This window comes from Salvelinus alpinus, chromosome 25, assembly GCF_045679555.1.
Source record: "Salvelinus alpinus chromosome 25, SLU_Salpinus.1, whole genome shotgun sequence".
Classification (NCBI taxonomy): Eukaryota; Metazoa; Chordata; class Actinopteri; order Salmoniformes; family Salmonidae; genus Salvelinus; species Salvelinus alpinus.
The window spans coordinates 4,611,370-4,638,859 of NC_092110.1; the positions used below are offsets into that span (position 1 = coordinate 4,611,370).

Consider the following 27,490-nt stretch of genomic DNA (forward strand, 5'->3'; position numbering starts at 1 on the left):
CAAACGCAGGTATTCGACACTCCATTAACGAAGAGAACAGGTTAAGCATTTACAGTTCCATCCATCCACAACCTTCAGCTGTTAGTCTATCACCGACCGTACAGTTGGGCCTCGGGGCAAAGAACCGGGAGCCTTTTCATTTTGGCAGAGAGCAGCTCACACATTAATGATGAGTGTCAAATAGCAACCTGACTCAACATAGCCTACTGCTGACTGCTGCCAGGAGAGGGAGGGGGGGGGAGAGAAAGAGCCAGGCTAAGCCACAGGTGTGTGTGTGTGTGTGTGTGTGTGTGTGTGTGTGTGTGTGTGTGTGTGTGTGTGTGTGTGTGTGTGTGTGTGTGTGTGTGTGTGTGTGTGTGTGTGTGTGTGTGTGAGAGAGAGAGAGAGAGAGAGAGTGCCAACAGGAGATATAGAGCAGAATGAGAGAGTGTGTTGTAGACTCCATTCTCTGCTCAAATATTTGAATATCTTGAGGTTGTTACTTTAGTTTGTTGTAAGCTATGCTGCACCAGTGATTCAGTTAGCCCCACAGACCCAGAGAGGAGACTGATATGAAGGCACACTCTTGGCTAACAGCTTCTATGGCTGACAGGAACACACACTCATGCACGCACACACATCTCTCTCTCTCTCTCTCTCTCTCTCTCCCACACACAAACACACACACACACACTTCAAGTTTGATGCGTTTTAATCTGTCACATACAAGTAGGCAGCTTCATAGGGACTTTGAAAAAGATATGCTATGACAGAATACATTAAAATCACAAACTATTTCAAGATATCAATGCGAGTCTCTAGTGTCTTCTATGATGATTTTGTCACTTCTATTCAATGTGTACAAAAATGGCAGAATTTTACAGGAGGCTTCATCCTGTGCCTGATTCTGTTTATGTGAAGTCGTCTTTGAATGAATGCACTGTGAGTGGAGCGTGTGTGTGTGTGTGTGTGTGTGTAATCTGGACATTTGGGCTTGGAACACCGTGGTTGTGTGTGTGTAATAGTTTGTAGTGGACACTAAATCCCCTGTACGTTAAATAGGTTGACATTAGTATGGCAGCGAGATACAATATAGGACTCATCTATGCACACAGTATGTAATGGCATGCATGGCTATTGTATTAGATGTGTAAGTTGTTCCCAATAATGTTTGTGTATTAAATGAGGCAGGGCCTTGATTTGTCGAGGTGGATTATTATTGATTGTAATGGAGAACGTAATATGGATAACAGATCAGTGTTTTGCGATATGGTTCTATTCCGGTTATACTACGGTTGTATTATGGTTGTACTATGGTTGTCTTCTGGTTATACTATGGTTGCATTCTGGTTGTACAATGGTTACACTCTGGTCATACTTTGGTTGTATGTATGGGACGGGCACTAGCTGGAACAGTTGGAGGTCACAGGGTTTAGGGAGGCCTGTGGATGTTGGAACCTGAGACAGCAGGCCCCTTAAGGCAGCTGCCTGGTGGGCATCCTAATAGGCTGCCTGGTGGGCTTCTTCTCATCACCAGTTCTCATTTAACCATCCAGATACGTATTCATACACCAGCAGCATCACAGCTCCACCTAGGAGGAGGAGAAGACAACGGGGCATAGAGATGAATACAATACTACAAATTATAATACTAATAATGTAATCTAATTCCATGTGTGGAGTTGTAGGGCTGGGCGACATGGCCAAAATATCATATCATATGGTATTAAAAAGAATTGGACGGTATGACGGTATTTAACATTATTTTATGTTTTTGATTAATAAAAGGTCTCATTTTGCTTTATGAGTAGTGAGTGACCCTATGGTTGCAACACAAACACTGCATTCGAAAAGTATTCAGACCCCTTGACTTTTCCCACATTTTGTTACGTTACAGCCTTATTCTTAAATGCATTAAATCGTTTTTTCCCCTCATCAATCTGCACACAATACCCCATAATGACGAAGCAAAAACTGTTTAAAAATTTTTTATTTTACAAATGTATGAATAATACAAAACGGAAATATCACATTTACATAAGTATTCAGAACCTTTACTCAGTACTTTGTTGAAGCACCTTTGGCAGCAATTACAGCCTCGACTCTTCTTGGGTACCTGACTAGTCTCGAGGTCCCTGCCGCTGAAAAACATCCCCGCAGAATGATGCTGCCACCACCATGCTTCACCGTAGGGATGGTGCCAGGTTTCCGCCAGACATGATGCTTGGCATTCAGGCCAAAGAGTTCAATCTTGGTTTTATCAGAGCAGAGAATCTTGTTTCTCATGGTCTGAGAGTCTTTAGGTGCCTTTTGACAAACTCCAAGCGGGCTGTCATGTGCCTTTTACTGAAGAGTGGCTTCCATCTGTCCACTCTACCATAAAGGCCTGATTGGTGGAATGCTGCAGAGATGGTTGTTCTTTTGGAAGGTTCTCCCATCTCCACAGAGGAACTATGTAGCTCTGTCAGAGTGATCATTGGGTTCTTGGTCACCTACATGACCAAGGCCCTTCTCCCCCTGATTGCTCAGTTTGGCCTGGCAGCCAGCTGTAGGAAGAGTCTTGGTGGTTCCAAACTTCTTCCATTTAAGAATGATGGATGCCACTGTGTTCTTGGGGACCTTCAATGCTGCAGACATTTTGTGGTACCCTTCCCCAGATCTGTGTCTCGACATAATCCTGTCTCTAAGCTCTACGTACAATTCCTTCGACCTCATGGCTTGGTTTTTGCTCTGACAATCACTGTCAACTGTGGGACCTTATATAGAAAGGTGTGTGCCTTACCAAATCATGTACAATCAATTGAATTTACCACAAGTGGACTCTGATCAAGTTGTAGAAACATCTCAAGGACGATCAATGGAAACAGGATGCACCTGAGCTCAATTTCAAGTCTCATAGCAAAGGGTCTGAATACTTATGTAAATAAGGTATTTGTTTTTTATTTTAAATACATTTGCAAACATTTCTAAAAACCAGTTTTTGCTTTGTCATTATGTGGTATTGTGTGTAGATTGATAAGGATTTTTTTTATTTAATCCATTTTAGAATAAGGCTGTGATGTAAAAAAAAAAAGGGAAAATGTTAAGGAGTCTGAATACTTTCCAAAGGCACTGTACATTCTAAGTGATTTCAATGGGACTTTATCCATTGTTTTATACAGTTTGATTAAATTTCAACCCCAAAGAAATGCTCACAATTTTTTATAAATTTCTGCATTTCCTGAACTCATTTGATATCATTTACACACTGCCATGTAGGGCTGCACGATATGGACAAACAATCTAGGCCTTATTTATAACCAAAAGTTGCAATTGTGATTTGGAGCAAAACATTTAGGTGAACTGTTGAATCATGGAAATAGAATGATTATTCTAATTCTATAGTTAGAATATAATAGTGGCAACTTTAAATACAGTGTTGTTTGACATGACAACGAATGAAAATGCCAGGGAGAAGTTATTGTGACAGGGTAGGAACCAAAGTGTTGATAAGTGCTTCCTTGGGGACCCTATAATCTTTGGCTAAATTGAATGTTTTCTTCATGTAGCTAACATATTCATGCTTTGCGTATTCCTCTTTGATTTAGAAGATACTGTTGCACAAACAGCATGCTGTTTCAGTTTCAAGTTTTAATGTAACATACACAAGTAACTAGCAATTAGCATTAGTGTCTAACAAGATTTTGGCCCAACTTGCTAAGAAAAGACAAACAAGCTGTTTGCAGATGTAAGAAACACAAACTAAGTCTAATTATAGAACGCTAGTGGATTAATATTAAGAAGCGAAGTGAAAACAGCATCGTTGTCATCAACATTGTTGCATGTGCTGCATTGACCATGCAGACCGAACACAAGTGTCCCGTGGTCAAGGAGCAACAAATTAGCTACTTGAGTGACGGGGGCGGGGTTAGAGAGATGAGAGATGGCTCAAGTAGCGAAGTAAACTATGAAAATGGACGTTACACACGGCGTATCTCATTTAACAAACGAAACATTCAAATACCGTTATACACCGGACAAAAATATAAACACAACATGTAAGGTTTTGGTCCCGTGTTTCATGAGCTGAAATAAAAGTTCCCAGAAATGTTCCATATGTACAAAAAGCTTCTTTCTATCAAATTTTGTGCAAACATTTGTTTACATCCCTGTTAGTGAGCATTTCTCTTTCGCCAAGATAATCCATCCACCTGACAGGTGTGGCATATCAAGAAACTGATTAAACAGCATGATCATTACACAGGTGCACCTTGTGCTTGGGACAATAAAAGGTCACACAACACAATGCCACAGATGTCTCAAGTTTTGAGGGAGCGTGCAATTGGCATGCTGACTGCAGGAATGTCCACCAGAGCTGTTGCCAGAGAATTTAATGTTCATTTCTCGAACATAAGCCGCCTCCAACGTCATTTTAGAGACTTTGGCAGTACGTCCAACCGGCCTCACAACCGCAGACTACGTGTAACCACGCCAGCCTAGGACCTCCACATCCGGCTTCTTCACCTGCGGGATAGTCTGAGACCAGCCACCCGGACAGCTGATGAAACTGTGGGTTTACACAACCAAAGAATTTCTGCACAAACTGTCAGAAACAGTCTCAGGGAAGCTCATCTGCGTGCTCGTCGTCCTCACCAGGGTCTTGACCTGACTGCAGTTCGGCATCGTAACAGACTTCAGTGGGCAAATGCTCACCTTTGATGGCCACTGGCACGCTGTAAAACTGTGCTCTTCATGGATGAATCCCGGTTTCAACTGTACCGGGCAGATGGCAGACAGCATGTATGGCGTCATGTGGGCGAGCGGTTTGCCGATGTCAACGTTGTGAACAGTGTCTCATGTTGGTGGTGGCGTTATGGTATGGACAGGCATAAGCTACGGACAATGAACACAATTCTATTTTCAATGGCAATTTGAATGCACAGATATACCGTGATGAGATCCTGAGGCTCATTGTCGTGCCATTTATCCGCCGCCATCACCTCATGTTTCAGCATGATAATGCACGGCCCCATGTCGCAAGGATCTGTACACAATTTCTGGAAGCTGAAAATGTCCCAGTTCTTCCATGGCCTGCACACTCACCAGACATGTCACCCATATCCAGCAACTAGGCACAGCCATTGAAAAGGAGTGAGAAAACATTCCACAGGCCACAATCAACAGCCTGATCAACTCTATGCGAAGGAGATGTGTCGCGCTGCATTTGGCAAATGGTGGTCACACCAGATAGACTGGTTTTCTGATCCACGCACCTACCTTCTTCTTTAAGGTATCTGTTGACCAACAGATGCATATCTGTATTCCCAGTCACGTGAAAAATAAAGTATTTGAAATTATGGCATGTTGCATTTATATATTTTTTCAGTGTAGAGGGTAAAGTAAAAACCCAAACCGGTCCGTGCATCAATACCGGTAAATCGTAAAATACTGTATTCCGCCCAGCCATATGGAGTGTCCAGACTGATTTTTAGAAGGACATGCTGTGTAATAACTATTATACCAAGATAAGGGTTTGGCTATCAGTAGCAAAGACCACATCTAGATAAAAAAATATCTCTAATATAGTATAATCAACTTCTCATTTAGTAATATGATGAAAGACGTAGGCTACATCTTAAATTAGCCATAACATTCAAGATGCCCTGTAACAAATAGCATACTTCTCTTTACCAAAAACATTGCTCCTCTGATAAAAATGCAATATTATCATTTCTCAGTCCGTCATGACCAAACGTTTGGGAAGAAAGTGAATTGAATAGTTGTAGGAACGTCACCTGGTCCGAGTCTCATGATCTTGGGGATCAGTCCTTTGTACAGCGCCAAGTATCTGGAGAAATAATAATATAATATTACATGTGGAGAGAGGCAGTAGCATGACGTCTTAGTACTTTCATATCCTAAGAAAAAAATATAACATTACTTTTTTTAAATAAATAATACTGGGATCCATTTTATTCTAAATCCCTGTACAGTGTGTGTGAGTGTTTGTGCGTGTGCATGAATTAACTTGTGTGTAATTACGAGTGTTGGCATTATTGGGCTTAGCAGATGCGGCTGCCTGCCCGGTTTCTGTCTCCCTCGCAGGTCAGGTAGCGAGAGAGAAAGAACACTAATAGCCATTGGTGTTTAGTGTAGTGTAACTTAAGGGTATACCTACTATCTGCCCTAACCCTAATGTTTTCAAGGTGATCAGTGTTCCTGGCCGGTGCTGGGCGCCTCCTGCTCCCCTACCCGTCACCCCTCCCTCCCCCGTCCCACACTACGGCTCCTGCTCCCCTACCCCCGCCACTGATGGCGTTAATAAGGCTCGACCCACTTCCTCCCTGCCCCTCTGTCTGATTAGATTGACCCGCGGAGCGCCGCGCGGCTCGTTAGGACGGCCTTAACGACGTCCCCCATAGGGACCACTAATTAGCTGCGACTGTGTTGTGTTAGAGCATGGGGACTGGACGGAGTGGGCTGAGAGTAGACCTCTCTCTCTCTCTCCCTCTCTCTCCCTCCCCCTCCCTCTTGAAAAGGCAGCAGTGAGTCAGTGCCACTCCTACAGCAGCATCAGCCCCCCCCCCCCCCCTAGGCCCCAGACAATACACTAGTCGACCCAACAACACCTAGGAACCACATCAAGAGGTTCAGATCTCTTGGCGTAATGGCTAAGGGGTTGAGTCGCTGGACCCGGGTTAGAGTCCAGGCTGAGGCAACCTCCCTGACTTCAGCACTCCATACGTACCCCTCCTCCCGGTAGACCAGGCCCATGGTCTGGAAGCAGGTCCGGTACTTGACCTCTCCCGGTATGGGCTGGGGAGCCTGGATGCGGCTTTTGGCCACGTCGAAAGGAATGTTGACACAGGAAGAGATGGTTCCTGAGGCCAGGCCAATAGCAAACTTCCTCAGGAACTCCAGGGTTGGGTCCTGCCAGGGGAAAAGGGAGAGACAGGGACATAGAACAGAGTGAGACAGGGACAAAGAAGAGAGAGTGAGACAGGGACAAAGAAGAGAGACATAGAAGAGCGAGAGATGGGAGAGAGATAGGCGGAGGGAGAGAGATGTTCACTAAAGAGACAGAGGTCTGTGCTGCAGCTGTATCCATGGATGTCCCTCTCTCATTTATCTGCCTGGACATCTTTTTCTATTTTATAATCTGCCTGCTCCAGGTCATTGTTTTATATGAAAGAAAGAGATAGTGATATCTACAGTTGAAGTCGGAAGTTTACATACACTTAGGTTGGAGTCATTAAAACTTGTTTTTCAACCACTCAACAAATTTCTTTCTAACAAACTATAGTTTTGGCAAGTCGCTTAGGACATCTACTTTGTACATGACACAAGTAACTTTTCCAGCAATTGTTTACAGACAGATTATTTCACTTATAATTCACTGTATCACAATTCCAGTGGGTCAGAAGTTTACATACACTAAGTTGACTGTGCCTTTAAACAACTTGGAAAATTCCAGAAAATGATGTCATGGCTTTAGAAGCTTCTGATTGGCTAATTGACATCATTTGAGTTAATTGGAGGTGTACCTGTGGATGTATTTCAAGGCCTACCTTCAAACTCACTGCCTCTTTGCTTGACATCATGGGAAAATCAAAAGAAATCAGCCAAGACCTCAGAAAAACAATTGTATACCTCCACAAGTCTGGTTCATCCTTGGGAGCAATTTCCAAACGCCTGAAGGTATGACGTTCATCTGTACAAACAATAGTACGCAAGTATAAACACCATGGGACCACGTAGCCGTCATCCCGCTCAGGAAGGAGACGCGTTCTGTCTCCTAGAGATGAACGTACTTTGGTGCGAAAAGTGCAAATCAATCCCAGAACAACAGCAAAGGACCCTGTGAAGATGCTGGAGGAAACGGGTACAAAAGTATCTATATCCACAGTAAAACGAGTCCTATATCGACATAACCTGAAAGGCCACTCAGCAAGGAAGAAGCAACTGCTCCGAAACGACCATAAAAATGCCAGACTACGGTTTGAAACTGCACATGGGTACAAAGATCGTACATTTTGGAGAATTAGAGGGGGGGGGGTTAGAGAGAGAGAGCAATGACTCTGACTCATGCATATGATTGCAAAGCAAAGCTGGCATGAAAACCCTGATCATTTTATGGTAGCAAAGGGGCAAATTAGCGCTTCCTGACTGCAGTTTCCACCTCTCTGATTGGCTGAAGCACATGTCTGTTCGTGCGCTTGCTAGAGAGAGAGAGGATTTATAAACAGGGTTCATGCAGGCAGACTGGCGGAGGCATATGGGGACAATTTAGTCTAATTGGGCATTGACTCTCTCTGCAGCACAGGGGTATTACTGTGTGTGTGTGTGTGTGTGTGTGTGTGTGTGTGTGTGTGTGTGTGTGTGTGTGTGTGTGTGTGTGTGTGTGTGTGTGTGTGTGTGTGTGTGTGTGTGTGTGTGTGTGTGTGTGTTACTGTACCAAAGAGAGACAGAGAAGTCCCGGTCGGCCCAGAGAACTCTGAAGGTTAATTGGTCAGGATATATATATTTTTTTAAACAAATGACAGAAGCCTATAGAAACGCAGATCCTGGACAAGCCTGTATCTTGTCAAAGATCTGGACACTGAGTGCTGCTGAGTTAAATAACAGATCATCTTAGAGTTGTTTTTTTTCTTTTTAAGTAGAATGTGGAGTACGGAACTGCTTGAAGTGGAATAAAAATTTCCGGTACTCGTTTAAGTTTTACAGTACCGGTACTCATAAAAGAGTTGGGGTACTCAAGCAGGAGGTGACGTTTTAGTTACCGAGGAGGTTACATGTTAGTCTGGCCTCTGTACACCAACATGTACTTACAATAAGCACCAACTCACACATTCACTTCGGAAAGCACTGTGTTAGGAACAGCCCATTCAAATGCACATGAACGTGGCACAGTGAATTTGACTGCCGACACGACTGAGTTGCGATGCTCATTGCTCACCCTGCTAACAAAAGCCTTTGAAGGGGTTCAATAATCAGCCCAGCCTGTCTCTGCTGGAGCAACTTATATCTGTCCTGTAACTACACAACGGGCTGAGCTTCACCTAAAACAGGCTCAACTCCAGCCAAGCCTGCAGGTAGGTATAATGCATTATGATGCAGTTATAATGCATAGTTAGACTTATATGACCCCCTTTTTCCATCTCATAATGATTCCGTCTAAATACCAGCCATTCTGAGTCAGTAGGAAAATTCCTGCATAGAGAGATATGACTGGTTTTCCCCAAAGGATCGCTCTCAGAAGCTAAGATAACCAAGCCTAAGAAGTGGTCATTTTCCCTCTATGACCACTTTAATACAGTTCACGCATGATAATAACTATCCATAAGCGCCATCCATAAATGCCAGAATCATGCAGACCAGGGGTGAATTCACCCAATAAAAATACGGCTTCCACATCTACCCCACTGTAGAACTAACTTCCTCCTGAAATAATAACACACTGTCTGCTTTCAATTAGTCCATGGAAGTTCATCTAGGATGCATCCCAAATGGCATCCTATTCCAGATGTAGTGCACTACTTTTGACCAGGGCCCATAGGGCTCTGGTCAAAAGTAGTGCACAGTATCTGGAGTAGGGTGACATTTGGGACGCAAGCCCTAATGCCGTCTCCAGTTTATACACGGTGAACAGGCTGGCGTATGGTAACGTTTCCATTCAACAAAATGTACTTTTGTTTGGGAATCAGGCCCTCTATGCCGGATGTGTAACGTGAACCTCTGAGGATGTTGTAGAGAGCAAACAGACGAGGTATTAGCGGCACTCTACCCAACTCCTCTCTGATTTCCCTTCCTCTCAGTTGCCTCACTGACTGCAGTATTTAGGCTAACCAATCCAACTGTAGTACCTAGAGCATGGCTAACCAATCCAACTGTAGTACCTAGAGCATGGCTAACCAATCCAACTGTAGTACCTAGAGCATGGCTAACCAATCCAACTGTAGTACATAGAGCATGGCTAACCAATCCAACTGTAGTACCTAGAGCATGGCTAACCAATCCAACTTTAGTACCTAGAGCATGGCTAACCAATCCAACTGTAGTACCTAGAGCATGGCTAACCAATCCAACTGTAGTACCTAGAGCATGGCTAACCAATCCAACTGTAGTACATAGAGCATGGCTAACCGATCCAACTGTAGTACCTAGAGCATGGCTAACCAATCCAACTGTAGTACCTAGAGCATGGCTAACCAATCCAACTGTAGTACCTAGAGCATGGCTAACCAATCCAACTGTAGTACTTAGAGCATGGCTAACCGATCCAACTGTAGTACTTAGAGCATGGCTAACCGATCCAACTGTAGTACCTAGAGCATGGCTAACCGATCCAACTGTTGTACCTAGAGCATGGCTAACCGATCCAACTGTAGTACTTAGAGCATGGCTAACCAATCCAACTGTAGTACCTAAAGCATGGCTAACCAATCCAACTGTAGTACCTAGAGCATGGCTAACCAATCCAACTGTAGTACCTAGAGCATGGCTAACCAATCCAACTGTAGTACCTAGAGCATGGCTAACCAATCCAACTGTAGTACCTAGAGCATGGCTAACCAATCCAACTGTAGTACCTAGAGCATGACTAACCAATCCAACTGTAGTACTTAGAGCATGGCTAACCAATCCAACTGTAGTACCTAGAGCATGGCTAACCAATCCAACTGTAGTACCTAGAGCATGGCTAACCAATCCAACTGTAGTACCTAGAGCATGGCTAACCAATCCAACTGTAGTACCTAGAGCATGGCTAACCAATCCAACTGTAGTACCTAGAGCATGGCTAACCAATCCAACTGTAGTACCTAGAGCATGGCTAACCGATCCAACTGTAGTACATAGAGCATGGCTAACCGATCCAACTGTAGTACCTAGAGCATGGCTAACCAATCCAACTGTAGTACCTAGAGCATGGCTAACCAATCCAACTGTAGTACCTAGAGCATGGCTAACCAATCCAACTGTAGTACTTAGAGCATGGCTAACCGATCCAACTGTAGTACTTAGAGCATGGCTAACCGATCCAACTGTAGTACCTAGAGCATGGCTAACCGATCCAACTGTTGTACCTAGAGCATGGCTAACCGATCCAACTGTAGTACTTAGAGCATGGCTAACCAATCCAACTGTAGTACCTAAAGCATGGCTAACCAATCCAACTGTAGTACCTAGAGCATGGCTAACCAATCCAACTGTAGTACCTAGAGCATGGCTAACCAATCCAACTGTAGTACCTAGAGCATGGCTAACCAATCCAACTGTAGTACCTAGAGCATGGCTAACCAATCCAACTGTAGTACCTAGAGCATGGCTAACCAATCCAACTGTAGTACCTAGAGCATGGCTAACCGATCCAACTGTAGTACCTAGAGCATGGCTAACCGATCCAACTGTAGTACCTAGAGCATGGCTAACCAATCCAACTGTAGTACCTAGAGCATGGCTAACCAATCCAACTGTAGTACATAGAGCATGGCTAACCAATCCAACTGTAGTACCTAGAGCATGGCTAACCAATCCAACTGTAGTACCTAGAGCATGGCTAACCAATCCAACTGTAGTACCTAGAGCATGGCTAACCAATCCAACTGTAGTACCTAGAGCATGGCTAACCGATCCAACTGTAGTACCTAGAGCATGGCTAACCGATCCAACTGTAGTACCTAGAGCATGGCTAACCGATCCAACTGTAGTACCTAGAGCATGGCTAACCGATCCAACTGTAGTACCTAGAGCATGGCTAACCAATCCAACTGTAGTACCTAGAGCATGGCTAACCAATCCAACTGTAGTACCTAGAGCATGGCTAACCGATCCAACTGTAGTACCTAGAGCATGGCTAACCGATCCAACTGTAGTACCTAGAGCATGGCTAACCAATCCAACTGTAGTACCTAGAGCATGGCTAACCGATCCAACTGTAGTACCTAGAGCATGGCTAACCAATCCAACTTTAGTACCTAGAGCATGGCTAACCAATCCAACTGTAGTACCTAGAGCATGGCTAACCAATCCAACTGTAGTACCTAGAGCATGGCTAACCAATCCAACTGTAGTACCTAGAGCATGGCTAACCAATCCAACTGTAGTATTTAGAGCATGGCTAACCAATCCAACTGTAGTACATAGAGCATGGCTAACCAATCCAACTGTAGTACCTAGAGCATGGCTAACCAATCCAACTGTAGTACCTAGAGCATGGCTAACCAATCCAACTGTAGTACCTAGAGCATGGCTAACCAATCCAACTGTAGTACCTAGAGCATGGCTAACCAATCCAACGGTAGTACCTAGAGCATGGCTAACCAATCCAACTGTAGTACCTAGAGCATGGCTAACCAATCCAACTGCCATAAAATTGGTATTTTCACAGGCCTGTTGCTAAGTGGCTGAGAGCCACTTATCCAGTATATTAGACTGAGAGGCTGTTTGAAAGGCTCTCAAAGTGATTAATAGGCCTGGCTTTGTCTATGGACAGGACATAACAATTAGATCTACTGTAAGGGAAAGTCACTTGGTGGCTGGGCAGTTTGGTTTAGGAATATATAGTCTATGACCTACAATACAACTTAACACACAAAAAAAACACTGTACACATACAGTTACATCCAACTGATCTAATGTAAAGGAAAGTCAAAAGTCCTTGGTCTGTTTGGTGTAAAAACGGAAAGTCGATGGAAAAAACCAACAGAGATACAGGCCAGGACAGCAACAACACAGACCGGCACATTCAATCTAATCTCCTGATACCTGGCTGGCAGGAATGGCGTCCTTGACGTTGAAGTAGAATCCAAAGTAGATCATGTTAAAGACGCCGTGGCGCCCCAGGGTCGACGTTAACCCTTTATTCAGCCCTCGCAGGCCAAAGCCGTCTGCGTTGATGATGTGCCGTGCTTGGGCAAACGTGGAGGGCTGCTGTATAGGGGCAAGGTCAGGAAGAGAAGAAAAGAGCACAATGTCAATGACGGAGAATAAAATAGTTCTACTTTATGAGAGTAAAATAAACAGTTAAGAAAACGACCTCAAGAACACATGGAAGGCTGCATGCCGTATGGGAGCACGCGTCAGTGACTGAGAAGAGCAAAGATCCACTATAAGGGCGGAATCCTTAACTCGACTATCGCAAAACCAAGCATCGGTGTCAATGGTGACTGTCAAGATAAACATCAATGGTAAAGGGCAAGTTAAGAATGCAGATCTCAAGTTAGGATTCGGGCCATCGTAAGTGACAACAGTGAGATATTGCAGTGTATTAAGTTCCTATTAAACAGTGCTTTTGAATCTCACCACTTGGAAAGAATCTCTGTTGGCCTGCAGGCCGACTTTGACCACTTCAAATGGGTTGACCACCAATGCCTCGGTCAGACCGCACCCTAGACCTGCTACTGACAGAGCCTGGGGAGAGAGGAAGGGAGGGGGAAAGCAGGAGAGAAAGAGGGAGATGGTTAAAGAGGGAGACATACAGGAGTGAAATACAAGATTAAAGTTCGACATCAACAGGGAAGGAAAAGGACAGAGGGAAGACAGAAACAGAGAAGGGCAGGTAGCCACAGGGAAAGGTACAGGGCGTATTTGTTTATAAGGTGTACATACATAAGATATATAGTATAAGATGGATTATATGGGTTTACATTGTGAGCACAGTAGTGTGTTTAAGACAACAGTACAACTGAAAGCTTCATGGCATACAGGGCATATGGCTTTGACAGAAACCAGTCTCTCTCACACACGGACATAGGACATCAGTCTCAGTCATGCTGTGACAGCCATTGTTGCATGTCTACAAATGTAAAGAGCTAACAAAGCGGTGGATAGAGGGAGAGAAGGGGCTGAATGAAAGAGCGAGTGAGAGAAAGGAGAGGCGGATGTCATAAACGTCGACGACGGATGAGGAGGACGCAAAGGCGGATCTGTTCTTGTAAGAGAACTGTTGGACTGGTGGAGGAAGTTGTCGCTTTCAAAAACAAGGGGAAAAGCCCAAGACGACTGGTGGAAGAGGGGTGAAGCGACCGTTTCTCCAGAAAAGTAAAACAGTCCAATCGAATGGACATTTAGCATGAAGTACTTAAGTGTGTGTTTGACGTACAGCGAAGGGTGGTCAATGTGTGTCGATGTGTGTCGAGGGGAAAAGACCAGCGTATGATGTGTGTGTGTGTGTGTGTGTGTGCATGCATACGTGTGTGTGTGCATGCATACGTGTGTGTGTGCATGCATCATATCAACGTTTCTTGGCCACGTACACATATTTGCAGGTGTTACGGCAGGTGCAGAAATGCTTAAGCAGAAATGCTTATGTTACCAACAGTGCAGTAGAATGTCTCGCAAATACAATACAAATAACTCTCAATACAAAATAATCTAAAAAATCTAAACAAGAATCAAGAAATCAAGTCTTCAGAAGGTATTCACACCCTTGACTTATTCCACATTTTGTTGTGTTACAGCCTGAATTTCAAATGGATTACATTTAGATTTTTGGTGACTGGCACAATACCCAATAACGTGAAAGTGGCATATTTTTTTATTTTATTTTGTACAAATGAATAAAAAATGAAAAGATTAAATGTCTTGAGTCAATAAGTATTTAACCCCTTAGTTCTGGCAAGCCTAAATAAGTTCAGGAGTAAAGATTTGCTTAACAAGTCACATAATACGCTGCATGGACTTACTCTGTGTGCAGTAATAGTGTTTAACATGATTTTGTAATAACTATCTCATCTCTGTGCCCAGTGGCGGATTTAGGTATAGGCGACATGGGCAGCTGCCCAGGGCGGCACAGGGCACCTGCACCAAAAATGTTGGAATGGTGACATTTGTACGATCGGTTTTCTATCGCTCATTTGAACGTCACGTCAATGATATGATGTCACCGTGTGGGACTGTGGGTCAATTAACCTTGTCGGAGTGGGCGCCCTGATTCTAGTTTGTGAGCTAGGCAGGCTACTGCCTGGGAAGGTCTCCAACTCAGAAGTACGAGATGGGGAGGGGAGCGGGGGTAGGTTGACCTCAGGTCACCCCAATGGAAGCCCGAGGTAGGGGGAGCGGGGGAATCTATCAAATAGCGCACCTCTAACTTTGTACAGTACTAATGCAATTAGTAAAATCAGTCACACTACGAAATGCTACCAAATAAACCACAATTCATTCATAATACTGTGAATATATAGTTTCACAGACATATTTTTGTATTTTTTTCTGGTTTGTGTGAAATCTTTAAGAATAATATTAAACCAGTCTGCACACCACCAAGGTGAATTGGTTTAGTCTTGACTCTTGGTTGACAGTGTTGGTGGATGGGTAATGTATTGATGCTCGAGTGCCAAATCAACACAAATTTGTTTCTATTTGTCTTTGTTACTTCTTTATGATATTTATGAGTCTTATTTTTGTATATATTTTTATATTTATATAGTTTTAGCTAGAACCGCCACACTCTGTACCCCACACATACAGGTAATTGTAAGGTCCCTCAGTCAAGCAGTGAATTTCAAACACAGATTCAATCACAAAGACCAGGGAGGTTTTCAAATGCCTTGCAACGAAGGGCACCTATTGGTAGATGGGTTAAAAAAACAGACATTGAATATTCCTTTGAGCATGGTAAAGTTCTTTAATTACACTTTGGATGGTGTATTAATACGCCCAGTCACTACAAAGATACAGGTGTCCTTCCTAACTCAGTTGCCGGAGAGGAAGGAAACTGCTCAGGGATTTCACCACGAGGCCAATGGTGACTTTATACCAGTTACAGAGTTTAATGGCTGTGATAGGACAAAACTGAGGATAGATCAACAACATTATAGTTACTCCACAATACTAACCTAATTGACAGAGTGAAAAGAAGGAAGCCTGTACAGAATACAAATATTCCAAAACATGCATCTTGTTTGCAACAAGGCACTGAAGTAATATTGCAAAAAATGTTGCAAGCAATTAACTTTTTGTCTTGAAGACAAAGTGTTATTTTTGGGGCAAATCTAATACAAACATTACAGAGTAACACTCTCCATATTTTCAAGCATAGTGGTGGCTGCATCACGTTATGGTTATGCTTGTAATCATTAAGTACTGTGGAGTTTTTCAGGATAATAAATAAACAGAATGGAGCTAAGCACAGGCAAAATCCTAGAGGAAAACCTGGTTCAGTCTGCTTTCCACCAGACACTGGAAGATTAATTCACCTTTCAGCAGGACAATAACCTAAAACACAAGGCCAAATCTACATTGGAGTTGCGTACCAAGAAGACGATGAATGTGGCCGAGTTACAGTTTAGACTTAAATCTACTTGAAAATATAATGGCAAGACCTGAAAATGGTTATCTAAGCAATAGTCAACAACTAATTTGACAGAGCTTGACATTTTGTCACGCCCTGACCGTAGAGATCCTTTTTATGTCTCTATTTTGGTTGGTCAGGGCGTGAGTTTGGGTGGGCATTCTATGTCTGGTGTTCTATGTTGTCCTTGTTTTCTGTTTTGTGTGTTCACCTTACAGGACTGTTCGTTTGTCGTTTTTGTTGTTTTGTCGAGTGTAATATGAACACTTACCACACTGCACCTTGGTCCTCTTCTCCTTCTCCCGACGACGTTCGTTACACATTTTCTTTAAAGAATAATGGGCAAATGTTGCACAATCCAGGTGTTGAAAGCTCTTAAGAGACTTACCAAGAAAGTGTCACAGCTGAAATCTTTGCCAAAGGTGCTCCTACAAATTATTGACTCATGGGTGTGAATACTTATGTAAATGAGATATTTCTGTATTTCATTTTCAATCAATTTGCTCAAATTCCTTAAACCATGTTTTTACTTTGTCATTATGGGGTATTGTGTGTAGATGGGTAAAAAAATACAATATTTAATACATTTTGAATTCAGGCTGTAACACAACAAAACGTGGAATAAGTCAAGGGGTCTGAATACTTTCTGAAGGCACTGTATTAGAGTGAGCATGTGTGAGAATCAAGAATATAAATACATGGTGTGTATAGACAGTATATAATTTGTTAAGATTCTTTTTTTTTAAGTATGTGGACACCTGCTCGTCGAACATCTCATTCCAAAATCATGGGCATTAATATGGAGGTGGTGCCCCCTTTGCTACTATAACAGCCTCCACTCTTCTGGGAAGATGTTGGAACATTACTGCGGGGACTTTCTTCCGTTCAGCCACAAGAGGATTAGTGAGGTCGGGCACTGATGTTGGGCGATTAGGCCTGGCTCACAGTCGGCATTCCAATTCATCCCAAAGGAGTTTAGCGGGGTTGAGGTCAGGGCTCTGTGCAAGCCAGTCAAGTTCTTCTACACATCTCAATGTCATGCTGAAACAGGAAAGGGCCTTCTCCAAACGGTTGCCAGCACAGAATCGTCCAGAATGTCATTGTATGCTGTAGCATTAAGATTTCCCTTCACTGGAACTAAGGAGCCTGAACCATGAAAAACAGCCCCGGACCATTATTCCTCCACCAAAGTTTACAGTTGGGGCATTGGGGCAGGTAGCGTTCTCCTGGCATCCGCCTAACCCAGATTCGACTGTCGGACTGACAGATGGTGAAGCGTGATTCATCACTCCAGAGAACACGTTTCCACTGCTCCAGAGTCCAATGCCGAGCTTTACATCACTCCAGCCGACGCTTGTCATTGCGCATCTTAGGCTTGTGTGCGGCTGCTCGGCATGGAAACCCATTTCATGAAGCTCCCGACAAACAGTTATTGTGCTGACGTTGCATCCAGAGGCAGTTTGGAACTCGGTCGTGAGTGTTGCAACCGAGGACAGACGATCTTTACGCGGTACATACTTCAGCCCTCGGCAGTCCCATTCTGTGAGCTTGTGTGGCCTACCACTTCGCGGCTGAGTAGTTGTTCCTCCTAGACATTTACATTTCACAATAACAACACTTACAGTTGATTGGTGCAGGGAAAACATTTGAAGAACTGACTTGTTGGAAAGGTTGCATCCTATGACGGTGCCACATTGAAAGTCACTGAGCTCTTCAGTATAGGCCATTCTACTGCCAATGTTACCCTATGGAGATTGCATGGCGGTGTGCTCAATTTTATACACCTGTCAGCAACGGGTGTGGCTGAAATAGCCGAATCCACTAATTTGAAGGGGTGTCCACATACTTGGCCATGTAGTGCATGTACAGTATTAGGTATATTAGGATGAGCTATTGCAAACCGTAGTCTGGCTTTTTTATGGTGGTTCTGGAGCACTGGCTTCTTCCTTGCTGAGCGGCCTTTCAGGTTATGTCGATATAGGACTTGTTTTACTGTGGATATAGATACTTTTGTACCTGTTTCCTCCAGCATCTTCACAAGGTCCTTTGCTGTTGTTCTGGGATTGATTTGCACTTTTCGCACCAAAGTACGTTCATCTCTAGGAGACAGAACGCGTCTAATTCCTGAGCGGTATGCCGGCTGCGTGGTCCCATGGTGTTTATACTTGCGTACTATTGTTTGTACAGATGATCGTGGTACCTTCAGGCGTTTGGAAATTGCTCCCAAGAATGAACCAGACTTGTGGAGGTCTACAATTGTTTTCTGAGGTCTTGGCTGATTTCTTTTGATTTTCCCATGATGTCAAGCAAAGAGGCAGTGAGTTTGAAGGTAGGCCTTGAAATACATCCACAGGTACACCTCCAATTGACTCAAACTATGTCAATTAGCCTATCAGAAGCTTCTAAAGCCATGACATCATTTTCTGGAATTTTCCAAGCTGTTTAAAGGCACAGTCAACTTAGGGTATGTAAACTTCTGACCCACTGGAATTATAAGTGAAATAATCTGTCTGTAAACAATTGTTGGAAAAATAACTTGTGTCATGTACAAAGTAGATGTCCTAACCGACTTGCCAAAACTATAGTTTAACAAGAAATTTGTGGAGTGGTTGAAAAACTAGTTTTAATGACTGCAACCTAAGTGTATGTAAACTTCCGACTTCAACTGCACATACACGGTGAGTAAACAACAGTACATAAACAGAATATGAGGTGACCAGTGTTCAACGACTTTATATAGATGGAACACTAGTCTCAAGGTGCAGAGCTGAGTACCAGGCAGGTAGCCGGCTAGTGATGGCTGTTTAACAGTTTGATGGCCTGGTGATATTAGCTGTTTCTCAGTCTGTCGGTCCTGTACTGTCTCGGTCTACTAGATGGTAGTAGACTGAACTGTGGCTCGGCTGGCTGAGGTCCTTAATGATCTTCTTGGCCTTCCTTTGACACCGCATGCTGTAACTGTCCTGGAGGGCAGACTGTGTGCCTCTGGCGATGCGTTGGGCTGACCGCACCACCCTCTGGAGAGGTGCAATCGCCGTACCAGGCGGGGATGCAGCCCGACAGAATGCTCTCAATGTTGCATCTGTTGGGAGTTTAAGGTCTTTAAAAAAATTAACCTTCATTTAACTAGGTGAGTCAGTTAAGAACAAATTATTATTTACAATGACGACGCTGGGCCAATTGTGCGCCACCCTATGGGACTCCCAATCATAGTCGGTTGTGATACAGCCTGGACTTACGGGCCATGCAGAATTTCTTCAGCCGCCTGAGGTTGAAGAGGCGCTGTTGTGCGTTCTTCACCACGGTGTCAGTATGATGGGACTATTTCAGGTCCTCGGTGATGTGCACGCCAAGGAACATGAAGCTTTTGACCCTCTCCACTGCGGACATGTCTATGGGGATGGGGGCGCGCTCCCTCTTCCGTCTCCTGTAGTGAACGATCAGCTCCTTTGTTTTGACGTTGAGGGAGAGGCTATTTTCCGCCAGGGATCTAACCTGTAGGCTGTCTCGTCGTTGTTGGTAATCAGGCACACCACTATCATGTCGTCAGATGATTGAGTTTGAGATTGTGCGTAGCCAGGTAGTCGTGGGGGAACAGGGAGTACAGGAGGGGGAAGAGCACACAACCCTGTGGGACCCCCGTGTTGAGGATCAGCGTGGCGGAGATGTTGCCTATCCTCACCACCTGGCATCAGTCCGTCAGGAAGTCTAGGACTCAGTTGCACAGAGAGGGGTTCAGACCCAGGGCCCTGAGCTCAGTGACAAGCTTGGAGGGCACTATAGTATTGAAAGCAGAACTGTACTCGATGAACACCATTCTGACATAAGTATTCCTCTTGTCCAGGTGCAGGTCCAGGTGTGTGTATGCATGTGTGTGTGTGTGTGTGCACGATGTGTGTGTGGCTTGTACTGCATGCGTGTGTGTGCTCTGCGACAGGCGTAATGGGAAAACGTCAGGAACAAGTCTGCAGGTCATTACTCTCTTGCTTTGTCCTCCTGTCTGTCTGTCTGTCTGTTAAGTGCCCCTGTACCTGTGTGTGTGTTTTGTACTGTATGTGTGTGTGTGTGGGTGTGTGTCATCCTGTTCAGGGTATGCAGCTGAACAGCCTCAGTGTGATTGATGATGAAGGAGGGAGGAATAACAGCAATAAGAAGGTAGTGAGGAAGAAGTGGCTGAGTCTGTCCGTCTGTCTGTCTGTGAGGATGGGTCCTGACCTGGGGCGAGCACACAAACACCCCCCCCACCCCACACACACGTCCCTCACCCACCCACCCACTAATTCACTACTAATGACGTTACATTACATAACCACACAGACAGTGCCTGAGGGGAGGGTGGGGTTGGTTGTGGGAGGCTTAGAGAGGAGGGGGAGGTAGGGAGGAGAGGTGGAGGCCGCTTAGGGAGACTGAAGGGGGTGGAGGGGGGGGAGAGGAGTGATTGATGGGACAGGTAAACATTTCTCCGTGGATGGCTATGCAAACACGCTGCGGTAGTTACGCAGTGCCAGATCAGGTACAGCTAGGCTAGTCATTGTGAAGTGCGTACAGGTACAGGCTAGCACAGGTAGGCCATCCATCACACAGAAATCCCACCTGACACACATCTGTCAGCCGAATGGATGCTGGGTGTGGAGGCGGGGTCATTCCTTGTAGAGGTGACTCTGTCTCAGTTACACATCTGACTCACACAGTCAGCCAGAAGAAAAGTCTTTGTCAAGGTAGGAATGTTGACGGTCAGTCAGTGGGTATCCAGCTATCCATCTACCGGGGCTTGAGTGATGGGGTTAGATATACTTGGGTGCTTTTGTTTTGTGCGTGGAAAATCTGAAGTGAAAAAGCCCGGCACAAAGTTGTCTGAGTGTGTGTATGTGTTTGTGTAACTTACTAGACCAGCGGACAGACCGGTGAGACTCAGCAGCTTCTTGTACTGTTCGAAGGTAAAGAACTATGGAGAGAAGAGATGAAAACAAATGAGGTGTCCAAGCCAGGAGGAGGAAGTTATAGACAGACTCATTACATAAAGACACACACAGTCACACAATGGTGGGAAAACTGGCACTTACATGTATTCCCACTATGATGCACCCATACAGTGCTTTCAGAAAGTATTCATACCCCTTGACTTATTACACATTTTGTTGGGTTACAGTCTGAATTCAAAATGGATTCATTACCACATCCAACCCCATAATGACAAAGTAAGTACATATTTTTTGACATTTTTGCAAATGTATTGAAAATACACTATCTCATTTACATAAATATTCACACCCCTGAGTCAATACTTTGTAGATGCACCTTTGGCAGCGATTACAGCTGTGACTCTTTCTGGGTAAGTCTCTAAGTGCTTTCCACACCTGGGTTGTGCAACATTTGCCCATTATTATTTTCAAAATGATCAACAAATTTGTTGTTGATCACTGCTAGACAACCATTTTCAGGTATTGCCATAGATTTTCAAGTAGATTTAATTAAAAACTAACTCGGCCACTCAGGACGTTCACTGTCTTCTTGGTAAGCAACTCCAGTGTAGATTTGGCCTTGTGTTTTAGGTTATTGTCCTGCTGAAAAGATAACTAATCTCCCAGTGTCTGGTGGAAAGTAGACTGAACCAGGTTTTCCTCTAGGATTTTGCATGTGCTTAGCTCTATTCCGTTTCTTTTTTATCCTGAAAAACTCCCAAACCTTAATAATTACAAGCATACCCATAACATGATGCAACCACCACTATGCTTGAAAATATGGAGAGTGGTACTCAGTAATGTGTCGTATTGGATTTGCCCCAAACATAAAACTTTGTATTCAGGACAAAAAGTGAATTGCTTTGCCACATTTTGTAATGTATTACTTTAGTGCCTTGTTACAAACAGGATGCATGTTTTAGAATATTTGTATTCTGTACAGGCTTCCCTCTTTTCACTCTGTGAATTAGGTTAGTATTGTGTAGTAACTACAATGTTGTTGATCCATACTCAGTTCTCCTATAACAGCCATTAAACTCTGTAGCTGTTTTAAAGTCACAATTGAGGGGTTTCCTTCCTCTCCGGTAACTGAGTTAAGAAGGACGCCTGTATCTTTGTAGTGACTGGGTGTATCGATACACCATCCAAAGTGTAATTAATAACTTCACCATGCTCAAAGGGATATTCACTATTCATTTATCTTTACCCATCCCTTCTTTACGAGGCATTGGAAAACCTCCCTGGTCTTTGTGGTTGAATCTGTGTTTGAAATTCACTGCTCGACCGAGGAGCCTTACAGATAATTGTATGTGTGGGGTACAGAGATGAGGTAGTCATTCAAGCATCACGTTAAACACTATTACTGCACACAGAGTCCATGCAACTTGTTATGGGACTTGTTCAGCAAATCTTTACTCCTGAACGCATTTAGGCTTGCCATAACTAAGGGGTTAAATACTTATTGACATCAAGACATTTCAGCTTTTAATTTTCTATTAAATTTGTAAAACATTTATTGAAAAACACAATTCCACTTTGACATGATGGGGTATTGTGTGTAGGCTAGTGACACAAAAAAAATCTCAATTTAATCCGTTTAAAATTCAGGCTGTAACACAACAAAATGTGGGAAAAGTCAAGGGGTGTGAATACTTTTCTGAAGGCACTGTATACTTTTGAACAAGCTTTGAACCAATAACAGGCAGTCCATGGGGGTTGCTCTATATTAATACCATCCCTAAGGAGAGTGATTTGTGGGTTGTGATGCTCAAGGCCTCAATTAGAGGCACAAAAAGCATAACTTCCTATCTCCTTCCTGTATTTCATGTGCAATGAAATAGGAGCATCAGCCCGGCGACAAATTAGTAGATGTGTTTATCTGAGATCAGGGCAAAAAGCCCTGCAGAGGTCATTACATCTGCTGTTTAAAGGAACGATTGACCCATGTTGAATGTTATATTGTTTTTGATGTTCTATCTATTCCCGGGGTCATTTATTTAGTTTTATGTGTATCTGAGCTATTCGCTGTTCAAGCAGGCAGATATACAGCCGGTACGATGAGTTTTGTACATATGAGATGTACAAAAACAATATAAAATTTAAAAAATGGGTGAATCTTCCCTATAATTCACTTGAATTTCCCCCTACAATCGCACAGCCAGCTCTAGCTCGGCAAGTGATTCGCCCGTCTCCTCGATGAGAGTATTTACGCACGCACGCACACACCTCATTACAAAAGGAGGGGGAGGTAGGGGAAATGCTTTGCCTCGGAAAACAACCGTTTTTATTTCTTATTGGACAAATTCAGGTGTAGTCCCTCCCGGTTTCATCCGTTTTCTTCCATTTGGTGCCTAATGAACACAACCATGGCACGTTCTGTACCCTGGCACTGACAGAGAGAGGCGCTGCTGTGTGTCTTTGTGTGCATGTGTCTCACCATCACAACACTTTACTATTCCCAGAGGCAAACGCAGCAGCAGATACCAGAACTAGTGACCCAGAGGAGGTTGTGTGTGCTGTGTTCCCTGGTTGTCAGCAGTAGCGAGCACGCTTGGGGAAGATTTTCACACAGTAGAAGTGTGGAACTCCAGCCGGGGTGTGTTCAGCATGAAATGGGAGAAAACACTCGGAAATGGAGTGAAACAGGGAGGTACTATTTGAACTTGTCCAATAACAAGCCCTCATTTTGGTGGTCCATTGCGAAATGTTTTGCTATGATGGGCCCTAACGAACACAACCTACTGTGTTGTCACACAGGTGATTCACCCTCAGCTCTAGTGGGCATGTGTTGCGTTGTCTTACGTCAGAGAGCGCGGCGATTCCACCTGCACTGAGTGACGAGCATTGCGTAGGGGTGACGCCACCTGACGCGTTGACCATGCATGTGGCGAATAGCGTCGCACTTCCTGTGCCTTACCTTAACTGCTCTCTTTGGGGTCTCAGCCAGGATTGGAGGGAGGATCCCCTTATAGAAGCCATATATACTGTCGAGAGAAAAATATACTGAGCATTAGACATGACACAACATGAAAACTAGTACAAATTGACAATACAACTTTCATAACAGTTACATACCAATAAAAAGAGACTAGCCTGCTGGCCTTACTAGGTCGATAGGAACATTAGCCCGAGCTGTTTAGGAGGGATATCACACCTGGCACAAATTATTGTGTAGTTCTGTTTTTCCTGCTGAGGAGTGCACTATACCTGCGTCCAGAGGGGATTGGTTCAAAGTCCGGCTACAGGGGGTGACTTGGGTCTAAAATGATTTTGTGAGCATTGCGGAGGGCCCTGACCTTTAAGATCTCATCCAGGCTTGTCTGTTTGACTCCAAGTACCTTGCTTGCTGCGGTGATAATATTTCTCAGCATATTTCTCTGGCTGACAGTGGCAGCCAACAAACCAACAAACAATACAAAAAGTTGAAATACTCTCAGTGAAAGATTTGTAAAACAGAGTCAGTATAGTACAGTATATTAACATTAAAAGATCCCAGCTTTTTGAGAAAGTACAATCTCTGTTGACTCTTTTTGTAGATCAGGTCTGTACATTTACTCCACTGAAGCTTATTGTCCAAGAGGACACCCAGGTATTTGTATTCCACTACAATCTCTATATTCTGACCTCTGACAGATGTTGCAGAGGTAGGTGTTGTACGCTTCCTAAAGTTGACGCACATCTCGTTGGTCTTGTTGGTATTGAGGACCAGGTGTGAATCGTCACACCGGCTCTACAAAGTCATTTAGGACCGGGCCATGTTTGTCCTCGTCAACATGCAACAGGCTGATCAAGGAAGTCAGTGTCATCAGCGAACTTAACGAGGTGTCTGTCAGGATGGGAACTAGTATTGCTCTTTACGTGGAATATACTGGTTGATAGTGGTCCAAACTGTGCTTATGTTACCCCGCTGTCAATCATGCCTATGTACTGTATATGGGAAACCTTCTCCACCTAAAAAGCACAAGAAAGAGTATGGACACCCACCATCTCAGAATGTTCTGAAGTCGTTTCCCAAGTTAGAAACAGATAAGAGTAGCATTCCTGAAACACTATTTTGTTGAAATATAATTTGATCTCTGACAAATTAAGCTAATTGATTGCACCCAAATGGTCTATTTCAATTTACAGGATTCATAAAATCTTCAATATTTAATATCCGATTTGGACCATCATTCTTCCTAATAATGAGTAAGACATGAGGAATCCGATAAAAAAATACTTTCAATAAAAATTGCTAATTTGGGTGCAATCACATTAGCTTAATATCTCAGAGATCATATTAACTTTCAACAAAATAATGTTTCAGGCATGCTAATCTGAGCTGTTTCTACCTACATAAACGATTTCAGAACAATCTGTGTGAAGTGGCCTTCAAAAATGACATGGAATGACACGTATGTTATCTATTTCTGCAAAGGAAGCACAAAAAGGTGTTGTATGTGTAACAGTATTGCTTCCGTCCCTCTCCTCGCCCCTACCTGGGCTCGAACCAGGGACCCTCTGCACACATCGACAACAGCCACCCTCGAAGCATCGTTACCCCATCGCGCCACAAAAGCCGCGGCCCTTGCAGAGCAAGGGGAACAACCACTTCAAGGTCTCAGAGCGAGTGACGTCAACGATTGAAACGCTATTAGCGTGCACTCCGCTAACTAGCTAGCCATTTCACATCAGTTACATATGCACATTTCAGAACTGTATGAATTAGCAGTTCCTCCACACCTGTCCTTATGTGACAACATACTGCACACAGAATGTATATCACATCCTGAACGTATACCACATCCTTTTAGGTCACTGGTTCAGACCTAGGTTAAAATACCATTCGAAATCATTTCTAAAACTGCCTGTGCTTGATTAAGCTTGCCTAATGAAATATAACCAATAGAAACATCCCAAAAGTGCAACCACTACCCACCTGGCATTCCAAAGCAAACACTCAAAGTATTTGAAAGATTTGAAATAGTATTTGCACCCAGGTATGTGTTGGTTACTCTGTAGGTAACACTGTATAAACCTCCACAAGGACCCCACTGGCCCTTCCCTTTCACTCCAAATTGACCGACTGCCGCAAACAAATCAAGACAGGTAGAACAGGTCTAAATCTTTATACCTAAGTATAACAGTAAACATGGTCCTCACCTGCTTGCATTTAGGGGACAGGTTCAGATTATTCCAAGAGACCTCTGGTGTCAAGTTGAATATCTGATACTTATTGAAGCACTGGCTGTCTCCTTGTTTCCGTTCCTGGATTACATGCCATTTAGGGTCCTACCTTTCCACTGCCCTCATCTCACCTGGAAAATAAACTTTTCTCAAATCAGAAGATTTAGAATACTTTATTTTAGAGTGGAACTAACAGCGTTTTAACTACTTTGCAGATATGAAACAGACTAAAAATAGGTTCTATTTGACTCAGAATTCCATGACATATGGTAAGGCATTGTTGGCAGAATATTTCCGGCGCCGAAAAGAGATGGCTGCCTCGCTTCGTGTTCCTTGGAAAATATGCAGTATTTTGTTTTTTTACGTGTTATTTCTTACATCGGTACCCCGGGTAATCTTAGGTTTCATTACATACAGTCGGGAGGAACTACTGAATATACGATTAACGTCAACTCATCATCGTTCCTACCAGGAATATGACTTTCCCGAAACGGATCCAGTGTTTTGCCTTCCACACAATACAATGGATCTGATCCCAGCCGGCGACCCTGTGCGACGCCGAAAAAGGGGAAAACGTGGCGGTCTCGTGGTCAGGCTTCGGAGACGGGCACATCGCGCTCCACTCCCTAGCATACTACTCGCCAATGTCCAGTCTCTTGACAATAAGGTTGATGAAATCCGAGCACGGGTAGCATTCCAGAGAGACATCAGGGATTGCAACGTGCTCTGCTTCACGGAAACATGGCTAACTCAAGGGACGCTAACGGAGTCGGTGCAGCCAGCTGGTTTCTTCATGCATCGCGCCGACAGAAACAAACATCTTTCCGGTAAGAAGAGGGGCGGGGGGGTATGCCTTATGATTAACGAGAAGTGGTGTGATCATCATAACAACACACAAGAACTCAAGTCGTTCTGTTCACCTGATCTAGAACTCCTCACAATCAAATGTCGACCGCATTATCTACCAAGGGAATTCTCGTCAATCATAATCACAGCCGTATACATTCCCCCCCAAGCAGACACATCGATGGCCCTGAACGAACTTTATCTGACTCTTTGTAAACTGGAAACCACACACCCTGAGGCTGCATTCATCGTAGCTGGGGATTTTAAC

General features: G+C 43.8%; 1 protein-coding gene across 4 annotated transcripts in view; it reads right to left on the reverse strand.

The window, feature by feature from the left end:
• Window positions 1–673: 673 nt before the first annotated feature.
• slc25a21 (solute carrier family 25 member 21) overlaps window positions 674–27,490 on the reverse strand; it is a 196,604-nt gene continuing 169,787 nt past the window's right edge. For all 4 annotated transcript variants that reach the window (XM_071365363.1, XM_071365360.1, XM_071365362.1 and 1 more), the window contains 7 exons: window positions 24,128–24,194; window positions 21,135–21,194; window positions 13,261–13,368; window positions 12,724–12,888; window positions 6,707–6,888; window positions 5,754–5,806; window positions 674–1,571 (listed from right to left, as the gene is read on the reverse strand). In XM_071365363.1, the coding sequence (XP_071221464.1) occupies window positions 1,510–1,571; window positions 5,754–5,806; window positions 6,707–6,888; window positions 12,724–12,888; window positions 13,261–13,368; window positions 21,135–21,194; window positions 24,128–24,194 (697 nt within the window). In that variant the 3' untranslated portion in view covers window positions 674–1,509. The remainder of the gene's footprint in view (window positions 1,572–5,753; window positions 5,807–6,706; window positions 6,889–12,723; window positions 12,889–13,260; window positions 13,369–21,134; window positions 21,195–24,127; window positions 24,195–27,490) is intronic.